The sequence below is a fragment of the Tetrahymena thermophila genome, assembly GCF_000189635.1.
Source record: "Tetrahymena thermophila SB210 genomic scaffold scf_8254665, whole genome shotgun sequence".
Lineage (NCBI taxonomy): Eukaryota > Ciliophora > Oligohymenophorea > Hymenostomatida > Tetrahymenidae > Tetrahymena > Tetrahymena thermophila.
The window spans coordinates 102032-117211 of NW_002476432.1; the positions used below are offsets into that span (position 1 = coordinate 102032).

General features: G+C 22.2%; 3 protein-coding genes across 3 annotated transcripts in view; all 3 read right to left on the bottom strand. All coding sequences in view use genetic code 6, as the record gives it.

The window, feature by feature from the left end:
• TTHERM_00222420 (hypothetical protein) overlaps nt 1-1054 on the bottom strand; it is a gene marked incomplete at both ends in the record, with an annotated part of 1745 nt that extends 691 nt beyond the window's left edge. The window contains 2 exons of the mRNA XM_001014170.3: nt 1-257; nt 328-1054. The exon at nt 1-257 is cut by the window's left edge and continues 199 nt beyond it. Coding sequence (XP_001014170.3) covers nt 1-257; nt 328-1054 — 984 coding nt within the window. The remainder of the gene's footprint in view (nt 258-327) is intronic.
• A 3468-nt stretch (nt 1055-4522) lies between these two features.
• TTHERM_00223420 (H-type lectin domain protein) lies at nt 4523-8731 on the bottom strand (the record flags this gene model as incomplete). Its single annotated transcript, XM_001014171.2, has 3 exons — nt 4523-4617; nt 4694-5695; nt 6217-8731. The coding sequence occupies 3 exons, from the start codon at nt 8729-8731 to the stop codon at nt 4523-4525; spliced, it is 3612 nt and encodes a 1203-aa protein (XP_001014171.2).
• A 2157-nt stretch (nt 8732-10888) lies between these two features.
• The window catches only part of TTHERM_000223430 (H-type lectin domain protein), a gene marked incomplete at both ends in the record, with an annotated part of 5103 nt that continues 811 nt past the window's right edge, over nt 10889-15180 (bottom strand). The window contains 3 exons of the mRNA XM_012797257.1: nt 10889-12438; nt 12511-12670; nt 14700-15034. Coding sequence (XP_012652711.1) covers nt 10889-12438; nt 12511-12670; nt 14700-15034 — 2045 coding nt within the window. The remainder of the gene's footprint in view (nt 12439-12510; nt 12671-14699; nt 15035-15180) is intronic.

Sequence of the window (15180 nt, forward strand, 5' to 3'; positions counted from 1 at the left end):
AAAAGTATTTATTTCCAGAAGTTATATCACAAGAAGTGCATTAGCTAGCACTATTAGGCGCACTACATTTTTCGCAAGTGAGATCACATTTCTAGCAATTAAAAAATGTTTAACCTTACAAATTTATTTCAGAACAAAAAGTTCTTGAAGGTTAAGTTGCTTAACAAGAATTAGTAAAAGGATTATAATACTAATTTTATTATGTACAAATTTATGCCAAGCACATATTTTGATACTAAAAACTACTTGATTTACAGCTTTAACAGTTGTAACTAAAATTTAAGCAAGATTCACAGTTAGAATCACAATCATAACAATTCAAATTACTATCACAATATGTTGAAGGAGGTTGCTAAACCAAACATTGATTTTAATAAAAATATTTATTTTATGAGTTTGAATTACATGAAGTGCAAGATTTTGAGTTATTTGGAGCACTGCATTCTTTGCATGTTGGATCACATTTTTAGCAATTTAAATATGTTTAGCCACTAACAGATTAAGTTGAGCAGTATGTGCTACTAGGTTATGCTTTCTCACAAGTATTTGTATAAGGGTTCAAATATTAATTATTGTAGCAGTCTGTACAATGTTTTGGAGAACCATCAATACAACCATAACAATTTTCATCGCATTATTAGCATAAAACTAGAGTTGCTGAGTACAAAGTTATAATATTTAAAGGATTAGAGTTGTAGTGATGATCCACACTATTACAAGATTAAACACAGCTATTATAAGTAGAGTTTAAAAACATTGTATATCCTGTTTAGCATGTAGTCAGAGCAAAACCCATCCATACACCATTTATTTAGTTCACATTATAGTTATTCCCAGTAAAATAATTTAATTTTACTATTTTATTTTGTGCCTCAGGAGTTTATCCTTACAAAATTTTTACGCCAAATATGTTAGGAGATATCGTTTTAAATTAATAATAAATATCAAAATCTTTCAACCCAAAAAAAATTGGAGAAGAGTCGATAAATGTTGGTGTTTACCATGGAATTTCATTATCTCGACCAAGATTCTTGTCTTAAGTATCAAAGTTCATATCGTAAGAATATAATTATTAGAAATTACCTTCAGATAAATTTTTGTAAATAATAACAAAATTTAGATAAACAGTTTAAATATTTGAATTGTCAAATGAAATTTAATAGTTTTTGCTATCAACTTTTGTTAAAGTATACTTTAATTTCAAATTATTACTACTACTTCCTTAAAAGCCATAAATAAAAGCAGCAATTTATTCAATATCTTATGTTCCAGTAATAGTTGTACTTTCTCCCGAAGATAATTCTTTGTATTATATATCAATATTTGGATCATCAACTGCAAGAATGTTAAAATGTAATTAATATAATTTGCATCCTAAAGATTTTAATTCATAATTTAATTTTGTTTATGTAATAGAATTAGTTTATAGCTTAAAACCTAGTTATATATTACTAGTGGATTAATAATCTGTCAAAGCATAAACAATTCTGGGATTATTCTTAAATTTGGCAGTAGATAAGTCAAAATCAAAATTTTTAGATTGACCTGATCCTATTGAAGAACTTTACTATACTTATTATTCAAATTTTATAAATACCTTATCAGATTAAATGATATTTTATTATTAGTTAGTTTAATAAATTAGATTTATGAAAAGATATATTGATAGGATTTTATTTCTTTAAATCTTCATTTTTTGAGATTAAGAATATTTTAAAAATAATTTAATTATATGATTTACAATGATAAAATTATAGTTGTTTAAATTAGTTAAATGGAGGAATATCTAATATTAATTTTTTTTGGAGAATTGTCTAAATTTTCTTAATAATTAATAAAATACTGACGTAAATAAATAATAGAGTAAATGAATTTTAATAAATTCCACAAATTAGTTGATCTTTAATATTATTCATAGAATCTCAAACCAGTTTAAAAAGAAAATAATAGCTTTAATTAAAAAGTTTTTAGATTCATCCATCCATCAAAATTAGGATAAAAGGAGAAATTTAAAAATAAGCAATAAAATCAATAACAAAAACAGTCTAAAATATTTTCCATATTTGAATCAAATATTTTGAGTTATTTCAAAATTTAAAAATGAAAAAAATACTTATTTAAAATTCGCTTTCAAAGAAAAAAAGGAATTCATAATTTCTGATTAATTTGGATAATTATTACACTGAGCTTATTTTACAGGAAAATAAAGTCAAATAAATTTATTGCTCTAATAACAAGTTAGTAAAAAATAATTTTTCTTTACTTTTAAAGCAATTAATTAGTTTAAATAACTGATATAAATTTAAATATTTTGTTTTTAATAAGTAAAACCTTTTAATTTGCTTTTTTGAATTAAATTATTTATTTTTTTATGAAAAAACATGATTATTTTATCTGAATTTATAGTTATTATATACTTACATGCATTTCAAAGGTTGAAATTAAGTTACACTTGAATTAAAAAGCAATTCTATTAATAAATAGATCAAGGAAAAAAATAAAGATAGGTACTAATTAGATTCTCATTAAATAAATGAATTTTAATTAATAATTTAATTTTTTTATTATAAATATGAATATCTGTACTATAGACTCTCAATTAATATTCAAATTAAAATACAATCAAAGATAGATATTAATCTTATTAATTATTAGATCATTATTATTTTATATTAAAATGAAAAGTACAATTTGAAATAATATTTGTAAATAAATAATAAAATTTATTAGTTTGAATATGCAAAAATATTTTAATTAATCAAAGTAAATTATTTTAAATAAAAATAAATGGCGAATAGTAACTAGAAATAAGTTTTCAACAGACGGCGATTACAAGATTATTAATCGCCTAATAATAATAAAAATTGTTTGATTGATTTATTAATTTATTTGTTTTTTCTTCCTTCGATTTAGTTCTAGTCTAACTTACTTTTGTTTGTTTGTTTATTTGAGTGAATAAAGCTGTATATTTACAGATTAATATCTTATCATTTTGAATAAAAGTAATAAGTTTTTAATAAAATACTTGTAAAATATAATTTTAATATTTATTAAAAATATTATCCACAAATAAAATTATTCTAAATTTTTGTTTTAATATGTGTTTTATTTATTCTTTTTATCATTTATTTCTTTTGGTAATTCCAAAATTCAAAATTTATTTTTTACATAACTATACAATTTAATTATTAAACAAAATATTTAATACGAATTTTTAGTATCTAGCTAATAGTAAAGCCAAACCACTTAAATAATCAAAATCTTATCCACTCATTAATTATAAAATCTTCTCTCTTTTTAAACAATATTCAACAAATATTGTAGTACTAATTTAATCAAATATTTATATATTCACTTCACTAATAAATAATTAATATGTAAAAGACACCATGATCTGTTTATTATTCATGTTCAATTTTTTTTAAAATCAGTAATTTAAAATTTGATTTACTTTCTATTAAATCCAAAAATAGTTATTAAAATTAAAAATAGCTAATCTATCTTTTCTTTCATTTTTATTTTACTTCCAGATATTTTCTAAATGAAAAATATCAATAATATAATTAATGTAATTCTTCAAAAATTAATAGGATGCTTATTATTTATTTTATTTTTTTCATAATATTCCATTGATGGTGTTTGTTTTTTTAATTATGACTTATGGGGTATGTTTGTTAATTAAAACCTAGCCGAAGCTGTATATATTAAATAACTATCATTCAAATTTATTATACTTTTATTTTCTTATGAGATAAAGATTTATCTAAAATACTGCTAATACTCCTGCTCTAAGTTGTTCTTTTTTTATTTAATGGGTTCATACTCCATTTTATTTTTTTGTTTTTTTCAAAACTTTAGTTTAACAGTTATATTTTAGCTGAAATTTTACTAAGCTCAATACTTTAGATCAATTCTTCTCTTTTACCACATTTTCTTCTCACAAATTATATTAAAATATAAGTTAAGACAAATAAAATCATTGCAGAATTAATTATCATTAAAACCACTATTGCTGTGGCTAAGGATTTTTGAATATTTAAATTACTAATGTTAATCATAACTCCTAAAATAGTAACTATAGATAAAAAAGCAAACTCTGATGATATAAGTACATTATTACTAAGCTTGTTAATCAAAATTTATTTTTTGTATGTTATGGAAATAAATAAAATTTATGAAGCGCAAATAGACCATATTGCTTTATTGAGGTATGACTTGCTCCCTGCAATAATTACACAGTAAAGCACCTTTCTCAATTCAAATATAATAAAATAAAACCTTGAAAATTTATTATATTAATTCAAACCACTGTTCAAAATAGAAACAGCAGTGTCCTTATAGTCATTTTTATATACTCTTACAAAGGAGTATCCTATGAAGAAGCTATATAATATTACAAATATTCCAATAAAAACCCAATCAATAATTCTTTGTTCTGCAATTTAACACTAAAACAAAGTTATTAGCATAAAATTTGAACTAAGTTGAATTAAAAACAGTACTAAATTCCATCTTATAATATTCATGTACTTAAAACGTTCTTTTGTTCTTATTTGGTATTAGTGTAATGCTTAAGCAACCAGATAAATTATTAAAATAAAACTAATTGTGATAATGCTATTAGATGCAAAAAAAATGTTATCTGTTAACATTAATACCTTTTCTTAATCATTTATAGGATATATTGTTTCACTTGAATTTTATTCTAAAACTCTATGAACTTTTTGATTGGTATTATGAGATGGATATAATATTTTCTACTAAAAAAGTGAATTTAAGTTATATTTTGTATATGAGCTTAATACTGATGTCTAAGATTAATAGGTTTAATCTTGCCTTATATAGAAGTTTCCTAATAATTACATCAAACCAAGAGAGTAAGAAATTCCAGGAATAGAATTTGTCAGTGTTGTTATAGCCAAAATTGAAAATTGAGCTACGCCAATTGTTGATTATGCATTCACAATAGATTTTGGGACCTAGTAAATATACTAACAGTCAGTCTATCCAGTCTCTTCAAAGTTAGTAATACACATACAAGTTTTATTTGTTGTATCGAATAATCTAGTATTAGAGGAGCAAGAAGCACATTATGATGCACTTGGACCTGTACAAGTTTGGCAACTTACATCACAATTTTTATAGGTATCATCTAACTTAATACAGTTATCCTAGGATGTGCATATTTTACAACCTTCCTTGCATGGTATGTTACAAATACCTGCTTAATTGGCATACATTTTATTATCACAATAAACACATTCTCCGAAATCATTAATTCTAAATCCACTTTAGCAATTGATACAACCATTTTTATTACATTAAGAGCAATTCGGCTGGATACATGCAATGCATTTTTATTATTTTGTTGTAGAATCACAATAAGTACCAGGAGGAGGAGTGTCATAGCAAGTGTTTTAGTATATGTAATTTTTACAGCTTAAACATTGTGTGCTTAACGGTCCATTGCATGTTAGGCATGATGGAAAACATTTTTAGCAAATCTTTGAACTATCTTCATAATATCCTTCATTGCATGCGCATATATTACCGACTATGCTTCTATTTAAAAGAGACTTGCAATAAGTACAGTTATTATTAGATGGTTCATTGCATGAACTGCATGAAGGATCACAATCATAACATTTATTATCTTCACAATATTTTGAGTCAATTTACTTTTGAAAACAATCATCTAATTTATTATTTATAAAAATTTATAATGGGAAATGAAAGGTTATTAAAAACAGCAAAATTAAAAAAATTATATAAAATTTCTTCAAAAATGAATAATTTAAAAAAATTTTAGTAAAATATTTGTATTTTATTTTCAAAATACTTAACAAAAATTAAAAGGTTATATCACTATTTCAATGTTTAAAAATAAATTAAATGAAATAAAAAATTTTTTCATTTAAATAATAATGAAAATAAGATAAAATTTATTTTTTGCTTGGTAAAATTTACTTATTTTAATTACAATATTTATTGAGATAATAATTTTAAAAATAGAAATATTTAAATATGTTTTTATGTACTTCTATTCTTTCAAAAAAATTTTAAATTCTGTATAATAATTTTTTTATCAAAATTATGAATCAGGTGAAATCATTTTTTTATTTAAATTATTTTATTTCACCTTACTTAAAAAATAATAGAAAGAAAATTTTTTTTTAAAGTTTTTTTCAATATTCATCTTTAATAATCTAAAATTACCTTTATAAAAGTAATAATTTTATGGGCAAGAAATACATTTAGAAGGCTCAGCTTTTAAGCATTCTTAGCAATTAAGATTAGCACAAGCTGAACAAACATAGTAATTTTAATTTAATTCACAAAAAACCCCTTAAGGTTTTTGAGATTAGCAAGAATTTTTATATAAATAATACTAATCTTGACAACTTGTGCAATTATTAGAAGTCTACTCACAAGTCTTACATTATGCATCACATTTACTGCAATTACTATAGCCTGTGCAATATGTTCCAGATAGAGGGCTTTCTAAACATTTATTCTCGTAGAAGTAGATATTGCTTTTACAGCTTTAACAGTTTTTACTATTATTAGAACAAGAAACACAGTTTTAATCGCAATCAAAACATTAAAATTTTTCATCACAAAAAGTTGAAGCCGGCTAAGAATTTATGCATTAGTTTTTATAATAGTATTTATTTTAATTTCTTATGTCACAAGAAATACATGATTTTTAATCGCCAGGCGGATTACATTCCAAACAATTAGGGTCACATTTTTAGCAAAATTCAAAATTATTTCCATTTTAAGTAACAGGAATACAATATGTACCAGAAGGCTTAGTTTAGCTACATGACTTTGTTATGCTATTTAAATATTAATTATTGTCACATACTACATCTAAGCATTAGTTAACATATAAATATTTGTTTGTTATACAACTGTGGCAATTACTACTAGACATAGAACACGAAGAGCAATTTAAATCACATTTTTAACATATCAAATTATCATCGCAGTAAGTTGATTCAGGTTATTACTCTAAGCATTGATTATTATAAAAGTATTTATTTCCAGAAGTTATATCACAAGAAGTGCATTAGCTAGCACTATTAGGTGCACTACATTTTTCGCAAGTGAGATCACATTTCTAGCAATAAAAAAATGTTTAACCTTACAAATTTATTTCAGAACAAAAAGTTTTTGAAGGTTAAGTTGCTTAACAAGAATTAGTAAAAGGATTATAATACTAATTTTATTATGTACAAATTTATGCCAAGCATGTATTTTGATACTAAAAACTACTTGATTTACAGCTTTAACAGTTGTAACTAAAATTTAAGCAAGATTCACAGTTAGAATCACAATCATAACAATTCAAATTACTATCACAATATGTTGAAGGAGGCTGCCAAACCAAACATTAATTTTAATAAAAATATTTATTTGATGAGTTTGAATTACATGAAGTGCAAGATTTTGAGTTATTTGGAGCACTGCATTCTTTGCATGTTGGATCACATTTTTAGCAATTTAAATATGTTTATCCACTAACAGATTAAGTTGAGCAGTATGTACTACTAGGTTATGCTTTCTCACAAGTATTTGTGTTAGGGTTCAAATATTAATTATTGTAGCAGTCTGTACAATGTTTTGGAGAACCATCAATACATCCATAACAATTTTCATCGCATTATTAGCATATAACTAGAGTTGCTGAATACAAAGTTATAATATTTAAAGGATTAGTATTGTAGTGATGATCCACACTATTACAAGATTAAACACAGCTATTATAAGTAGAGTTTAAAAACATCGTATATCTTGCTTAGCATGTAGTCAGAGCAAAACCCATCCATACACCATTTATTAAATTCACTTTATAGCCATCCCAAGTAAAATAATTTAATTTTACTGTTTTATTTTGTGCCTCAGGAGTTTATCCTGACTAAATTTTTATGCCAAATGCGTCAGAACACATTATTCCTTTACATCCAGAAGAAATATCAAAATCTTTCAACCCAAAAAAAATTGGAGAAGAGTTGATAAATGTAGGTGTTTACCATGGAATTTAATTATCTCCGCCAAGAATCTTGCCTTAAGTATCAAAGTTCATATCGTAAGAATATAATTATTAGAAAATACCTTCTTAAGATAAGTTTTTGTAAATAATAACAAAATTTAGATTAACCTTTTAAATATTTAAATTATTAAAAGAAATTTTATAGTTTTTGCTATCAACTTTTGTTAAAGTATACTTTAATTTCAAATTATTACCACTACTTCCTTTAAAGCCATAAATAAAAGCAGCAATTTATTCAATATCTTATGTTCCAGTAATAGTTATATTTTCTCCCGAAGATAGTTCTTTTTATTATACATCAATATTTGGATCATCAAATGCAAGAATGTTAAAATGTAATTAAAATAATTCGCATCCTAAAGATTTTAATTCATAATTTAATTTTGTTTATGTAATAGAATTAGTTTATAGCTTAAAACCTTATTAGCTACTATGATCGGAATTATATATAGTCAAAGCATAAACAATTCTAGGGTTATTCTTAAATTTGGCAGTAGAAAAGTCAAAATCAAAATTTTTAGATTGACCTGATCCTATTGAAGAACTCTCCCATACTTATTATTCAAATTTTATAAATACCTTATCAGATTAAATGATATTTTATTATTAGTTAGTTTAATAAATTAGATTTATGAAAAGATATATTGATAAGATTTTATTTTTTTAAATCTTCATTTTTTGAGATTAAGAATATTTTAAAAATAATTTAATTATATGATTTACAGTGATAAAATTATAGTTGCTTAAATTAGTTAAATGGAATATCTAATATTTATTTTTTTTTGGAGAATCGTCTAAATTTCCTTAATAATTAATAAAATACTGATGTAAATAAATAATAGAGTAAATGAATCTTAATAAATTCCACAAATAAATTAGTTAATCTTTAATATTATTCATAGAACCTCAAACCAGTTTAAAAAGAATATTAATAGCTTTTATTAAAAAGTTTTTAGATTCATCCATCCATCAAAATTAGGATAAAAGGAGAAATTTAAAAATAAGCAATAAAATCAATAATAAAAACAGTCTAAAATATTTTCCATACTTTGAATCAAATATTTTGAGTTATTTCAAAATTTAAAAATGAAAAAAATACTTATTTAAAATTCGCTTTCAAAGAAAAAAAGAAATTCATAATTTCTGATTAATTTGGATAATTATTACACTGAGCTTATTTTACAGGAAAATAAAGTCAAATAAATTTATTGCTCCTATAACAATTAGTAAAAAATAAATTTTTTTTACTCTTAAAATATTTAATGAAACATTTATTTACCAATTAATTAGTATAAATAACTGATATAAATTTAAATATTTTGTTTATAAGAAGTAAAACCTTTTAATTTGTTTGTTTGAAGTAAATTGTTTATATGAAAAAACATGATCATTTTATCTGAATTTGTGGTTATTATATGCTTGCATGCATTTCAAAGGTTGAAATCAAGTTACACTTGAATTAAAAAGCAATTCTATTAACAAATAGATAAAGGAAAAATAAAGATAGGTACTAATTAGACTCTCATTAAGTAAATGAGTTTTAATTAGTAATTTAATTTTTTGATTATAAATCTAAATATCTGTATTATAGACTTTCAATTCATATTCAAATTAAAATACAATAAAAGATAGATCATTATTATTTTATATTAAAATGAAAAGTACAATTTGAAATAATATTTGTAAATAAATAATAAAATTTATTAGTTTGAATTTGCAAAAATATTTGAATTAATCAAAGTAAATTATTTTAAATAAAAATAAATGGCGAATAGTAACTAGAAATAAGTTTTCAAAAAACGGTGATGACAAGATTATTAATCGCCTAATAACAATAAAAATTGATTGATTTATTTATTAATTTATTTGTTTTTTCTTCCTTCGATTTAGGTCTAGTCTAACTTACTTTTGTTTGTTTGAGTGAATAAAGCTCTATATTTACAGATTAATATCTTATCATTTTGAATAAAAGTAATAAGTTTTTAATAAGATACTTGTAAAATATAATTTGAATATTGATTAATCATATTATCCACACATAAAATTATTCTAAATTTTTGTTTTAATATGTGTTTTATTTATTCTTTTTATCATTTATTTCTTTTGGTAATTCCAAAATTGAAAATATATTTTTTACCTAACTATACAATTTAATCATTATACAAAGTATTTAATACGAATTTTTAGTATCTAGATAATATTATAGCCAAATCACTTAAATAATCAAAATCTTATCCACTCATTAATTATAAAATCTTCTCTCTTTTTAAACGAAATTCAACAAATATTGTGGTTCTAATTTAATCAAATATTTATATATTCACTTCACTAATAAATAATTAAAATGTAAAAGACACCATGATCTATTATTCATGTTCAATTTTTTTAAAAACAGTAATTTAAAATTTGATTTACTTTCAATTAAATCCAAAGATAGCTAATCTATCTTTTCTTTCATTTTTATTTTACTTCTAGATATTTTCTAAATGAAAAATATCAATAAAATATAATTAATGTAATTCTTAAAAAATGAATAAAATGTTTATTATTTATTTTATTTTATCATAATATTTTAATTTATAAAAAAATTTTTTTATAAAAATAGATTTATTGACAAAATAAAATTTATTATAATAGATATTTTTTTTTAAAATAACTATTAATCAAATTTTTAATACTATTATTTTCTTCTTAGATATAAATTAATCTAATATAATGTTGCAGCTATGGTTTGTTTTTCTTATTTTCATTCTGTTCATACTACAATTTATATTTTAATTCTTTTCAAATCTTTAATTTAAAAGCTATATTTTTGCAGAAAATTTAGTAAGTTCAGTACTTCATACAATAAGCCAAAGGGGGTTTAGAAGACAAGCATTTACCTTAATAGTAGTATTTACCTGTTACACAACTTTAGCAATTACTACTTTAACCAGAGCATGTAGAACAATTAACATCGCATTAATGACAAATAAAATTACCATCACAATATGTCTAAGGAGGTTATGAAGGTTAGCACTGATTATTATAAAAATATTTATTTGTAGAATTAATGTCGCATGATGTGCAAGAGTTTGAATTTCCAGGTACACTGCATTCTTTACAACTTGGATCACATTTCTAGCAATAATAAAATGTAGAACCATTCAAAGTTATTTAAGAGCATGAAGTAATAGGAGGTTATGATTAATCACAATTATTTGTAAATGGATTCAAATACTAATTTGATAAACAGATCTTCGCTAAGCAATTATTTTAATATTAATAGCTATTAGCTTTACAGCTTTAGCAGTTATTACTAGAATTAGAGCAAGTATCACAATAAGGATCGCAGTTTTAGCAAATGAAATTGCTATCACAAAATGTTGAAGATGGTTATGAAGATAAACATTAATTTTAGTAATAATATTTATTTGAAGAGTTTATATCGCAAGATGTGCAAGATTTGGGGTTATTAGCAGAGTTGCATTCTTTACATGTTGGGTCACATTTTTAGCAATTTTAGAATATTTAATTATTCACTGTTTAAGCTTAGCAAGAAGTATTTGCAGGCTTTTATTAGTCACAAGTGTTTGTGAAAGGATTCAAATACATATTACTTAGGCAGTCAATGCAAAAATTTGGAAAGCCCTCTTTGCAGCCATAGCAATTATCATTACATTTTTAACATATAGTTATAGTAGTTGAATAGAGAAGTTTAGTATTTGCAGGATTGGTATTGTAGTGATGATCCACAGAATTACAAGATTGAACACAAGCATTGTAGGTTGAATTTAAAAACATTGTATATCCGCTTTAACATGTTTTAAGAGTAAAAGCCATCCAAATACCATTTATCATATTCACTGGTTACCCATTCCATGCAAAATAATTTAAAACTACTTATTTATTTTTTGCTTCAGGAGCTTATCCACTCTTAATTTTTATTCCAAAATAACTATAATAAGATGATATACTAAAATCTTTTAAGCCAAAAAAAACTGGAGAATTGTCTATTTAAGCAGAAGTTTCCCATGATACTGTATTATCTCCACCAATATTCTTACCTTAAGTATCAAAATTCATATAAGATTAGTATAACTAATCTATATCTGTAGATGAATTTTAATAAATTATAACAATGTTTAAGTAAACAGTTGGAATATTAGAATTTGTAAATTATATTTTATAGTTTCTGCTATCAATTTTAGTTAGTGCATATTATAATTTTAAATTACTATCATTAGTTCCTTAAAATCCATAAATAAAAGCAGCAATTTGTAAGATATCTTGTGTTCCTGTTATAGTTGTAGCTATGCTAGAAGAAAGCACCTTTTATTGAACCTCTATGTTAGGATCATCAATTGCAAGAATATTAAATCCTAATTAATGAATAGTACATCCTAAAGATTATAATTAATAACTAAGTTTTGTTTTCGTTAAATTAATAGTTGTTAGTTAAAATCCTTGATTACTGTTATTATCACAATTATAGACACTTAAAGAATAAACAATTTTGGGGATATTTTAAAACTTGCCTGAGGATATATCAAAATCATAATTTCTAGATTAATTTGAACCTAATTTAGTACTTTACCATATCTATTACTCAGGTTTTATCAACACTTTATCTGACTATATAATGTTGTATTATTGTTTAGTTTGATATATTAGGTTAAAGAGAAAAACAATTATAAGATATTAATTTTTGAAAAACTTCATGTGCTTCTTATTTTTGAATAATTAGTATTGTTTGAAAAATAAATTAATTATCAAATTTAGAATGATAAAAGTACGGTGGTTCTAATTATAAAGTACTTAATAATGTCTATAACAGAGTTTTTTATTAACTTGTGGTAAACTTTTAGCTTAACAAAATTTTAAAAATTGATTTTAATTAAAATAGATGATATTAATTAATTTATACTTGTTTTTCCTCTAATTAATAATAAATTAGCTAAAAGACAAATTTTTTTTTTTTTGCATATGTAGAAATTATTTGTATTATTTATATTCATAAATACATAAATTTGGGTATAGAATAATCAAATTTTTTTATGAAGAGAATTGCACATAAAAGAACTTACTATTGATGATTAATTTCAAAAATAAATAATATTATTTATTTATTTATTTATCCTCTCCCAAACAATTTTTGCTTTTACAAAGTTAATTACTGTCTCCAATTTAAAATTTATTAACTTAATCAAAAATGGATTATTAATACCAAAAGCCATTTTACATATTTTATAATATGAAGCAAATTTCTATTATTACTTTACAAAATATGTAAAATAAAAATAGTAAGTTATTTTATTTTAAATTCATTTTTATTTAAAAAAATATCACAATCCATAGATAATTTGTTAGTTAGAAGTAAAAAATGAAGAAAAAATAAGAAAATAAATTAATGAATAATAATAAAAAATGAAAATAAACAAAATAAAAAAATTAAAAATTAAAAATAAATTAACAAATAAAGAAAAAATTCATAATCAGAAAAAATAAATTAAAAACTAATCCAATTGATTTGTCATTTTTAAATATTGAAGAAGTTTGTGAGTTAGAATAAAAAAATGAAGAAAATATATCAAACAATAAAAATCAACAATTAAAAATCAACATAAAAATGGATTGAAAATAAGTAAATATTATTAAATGAATATTTTTGTGTTCATAAAAATGAATAAATAAATATATATGAGAATTTCTATTAGAAAAATAATATATTTAATAACTTGAAAATTAAATATTAAAAAATATTAGCATGAAAAAAATAAATAAATTAAATTTCCCCCCAACTTTCAGCTCAATATAGAAAACCTAATTAGATTTAAGTGTAGAATTTAAAAACTTTTTATTAATAAATATAAATTTAAAAAATATTAATAAAAACTAATAATTAATTCTCTTAGATTGTTAAATATTTTTTCTATTATATGATTTATTATTTTTAAATATCGAATAGTTTTTTAAGGTAATTTAATAAATTATAACTATTTAAAAAACTAATTTACTTTTATTTCAAATTATTTGTTAAAACAGACAAATAAATTATTATAATTATCAAATATGAATTTTTTAATTTGCATTTAGTAAGAGATATCAAAAATAATTTAGTATAACATTTATTATTAAATCTTAATATTACTTTTTAATACTTATCTTTAAAAATATAGTAATACTTATAGATGTTTGTTCATATGTTAACTAAATTTTAGTAATTAAAGTGTTTAATTTTAATAAAATAATTTTTATTTAATAGATTTTTTCGTTTTAGTCCATGAGGGGAGGGAATATTTAAAATATCTCTTATTATTCTAAAATTTATAAAAAAAATTTTTTATAAAAATAGATTTATTGATAAAATAAAATTTATTACAAATGATATTTTTATATAAAATAACTATTAATCGAAATTTTAATACTTTTATTTACTTCTTAGATATAAATTAATCTAATATACAGCTAATGTTGCAGCTATGATTTGTTTTTCTTATTTTCAATCTTTTCATACTACATTTTATATTTTAATTCTTTTCAAAGCTTTTAATTTAAAAGCTATATTTTTGCAGAAAATTTAGTATATTCAGTACTTCATACAATAAGCCAAAGGGGGTTTAGAAGACAAGCATTTACCTTAATAGTAGTATTTACCTGTTACGCAGCTTTAGCAATTACTACTTTAACCAGAGCATGTAGAACAATTAACATCGCATTAATGACAAATAAAATTACCATCACAATATGTCTAAGGAGGTTATGAAGGTTAGCACTGATTATTATAAAAATATTTATTTGTAGAATTAATGTCGCATGTTGTGCAAGAGTTTAAATTTCCAGGTGCACTGCATTCTTTACAACTTGGATCACATTTCTAGCAATAATAAAATGTAGAACCATTCAAAGTTATTTAAGAGCATGAAGTACTAGGAGGTTATGATTAATCACAATTATTTGTATATGGATTCAAATACTAATTTGATAAACAGATCTTCGCTAAGCAATTATTTTAATATTAATAGCTATTAGCTTTACAGCTTTAGCAATTATTACTAGAATTAGAGCAAGTATCACAATAAGGATCGCAGTTTTAGCAAATGAAATTACTATCACAAAATGTTGAAGATGGTTATGAAGATAGA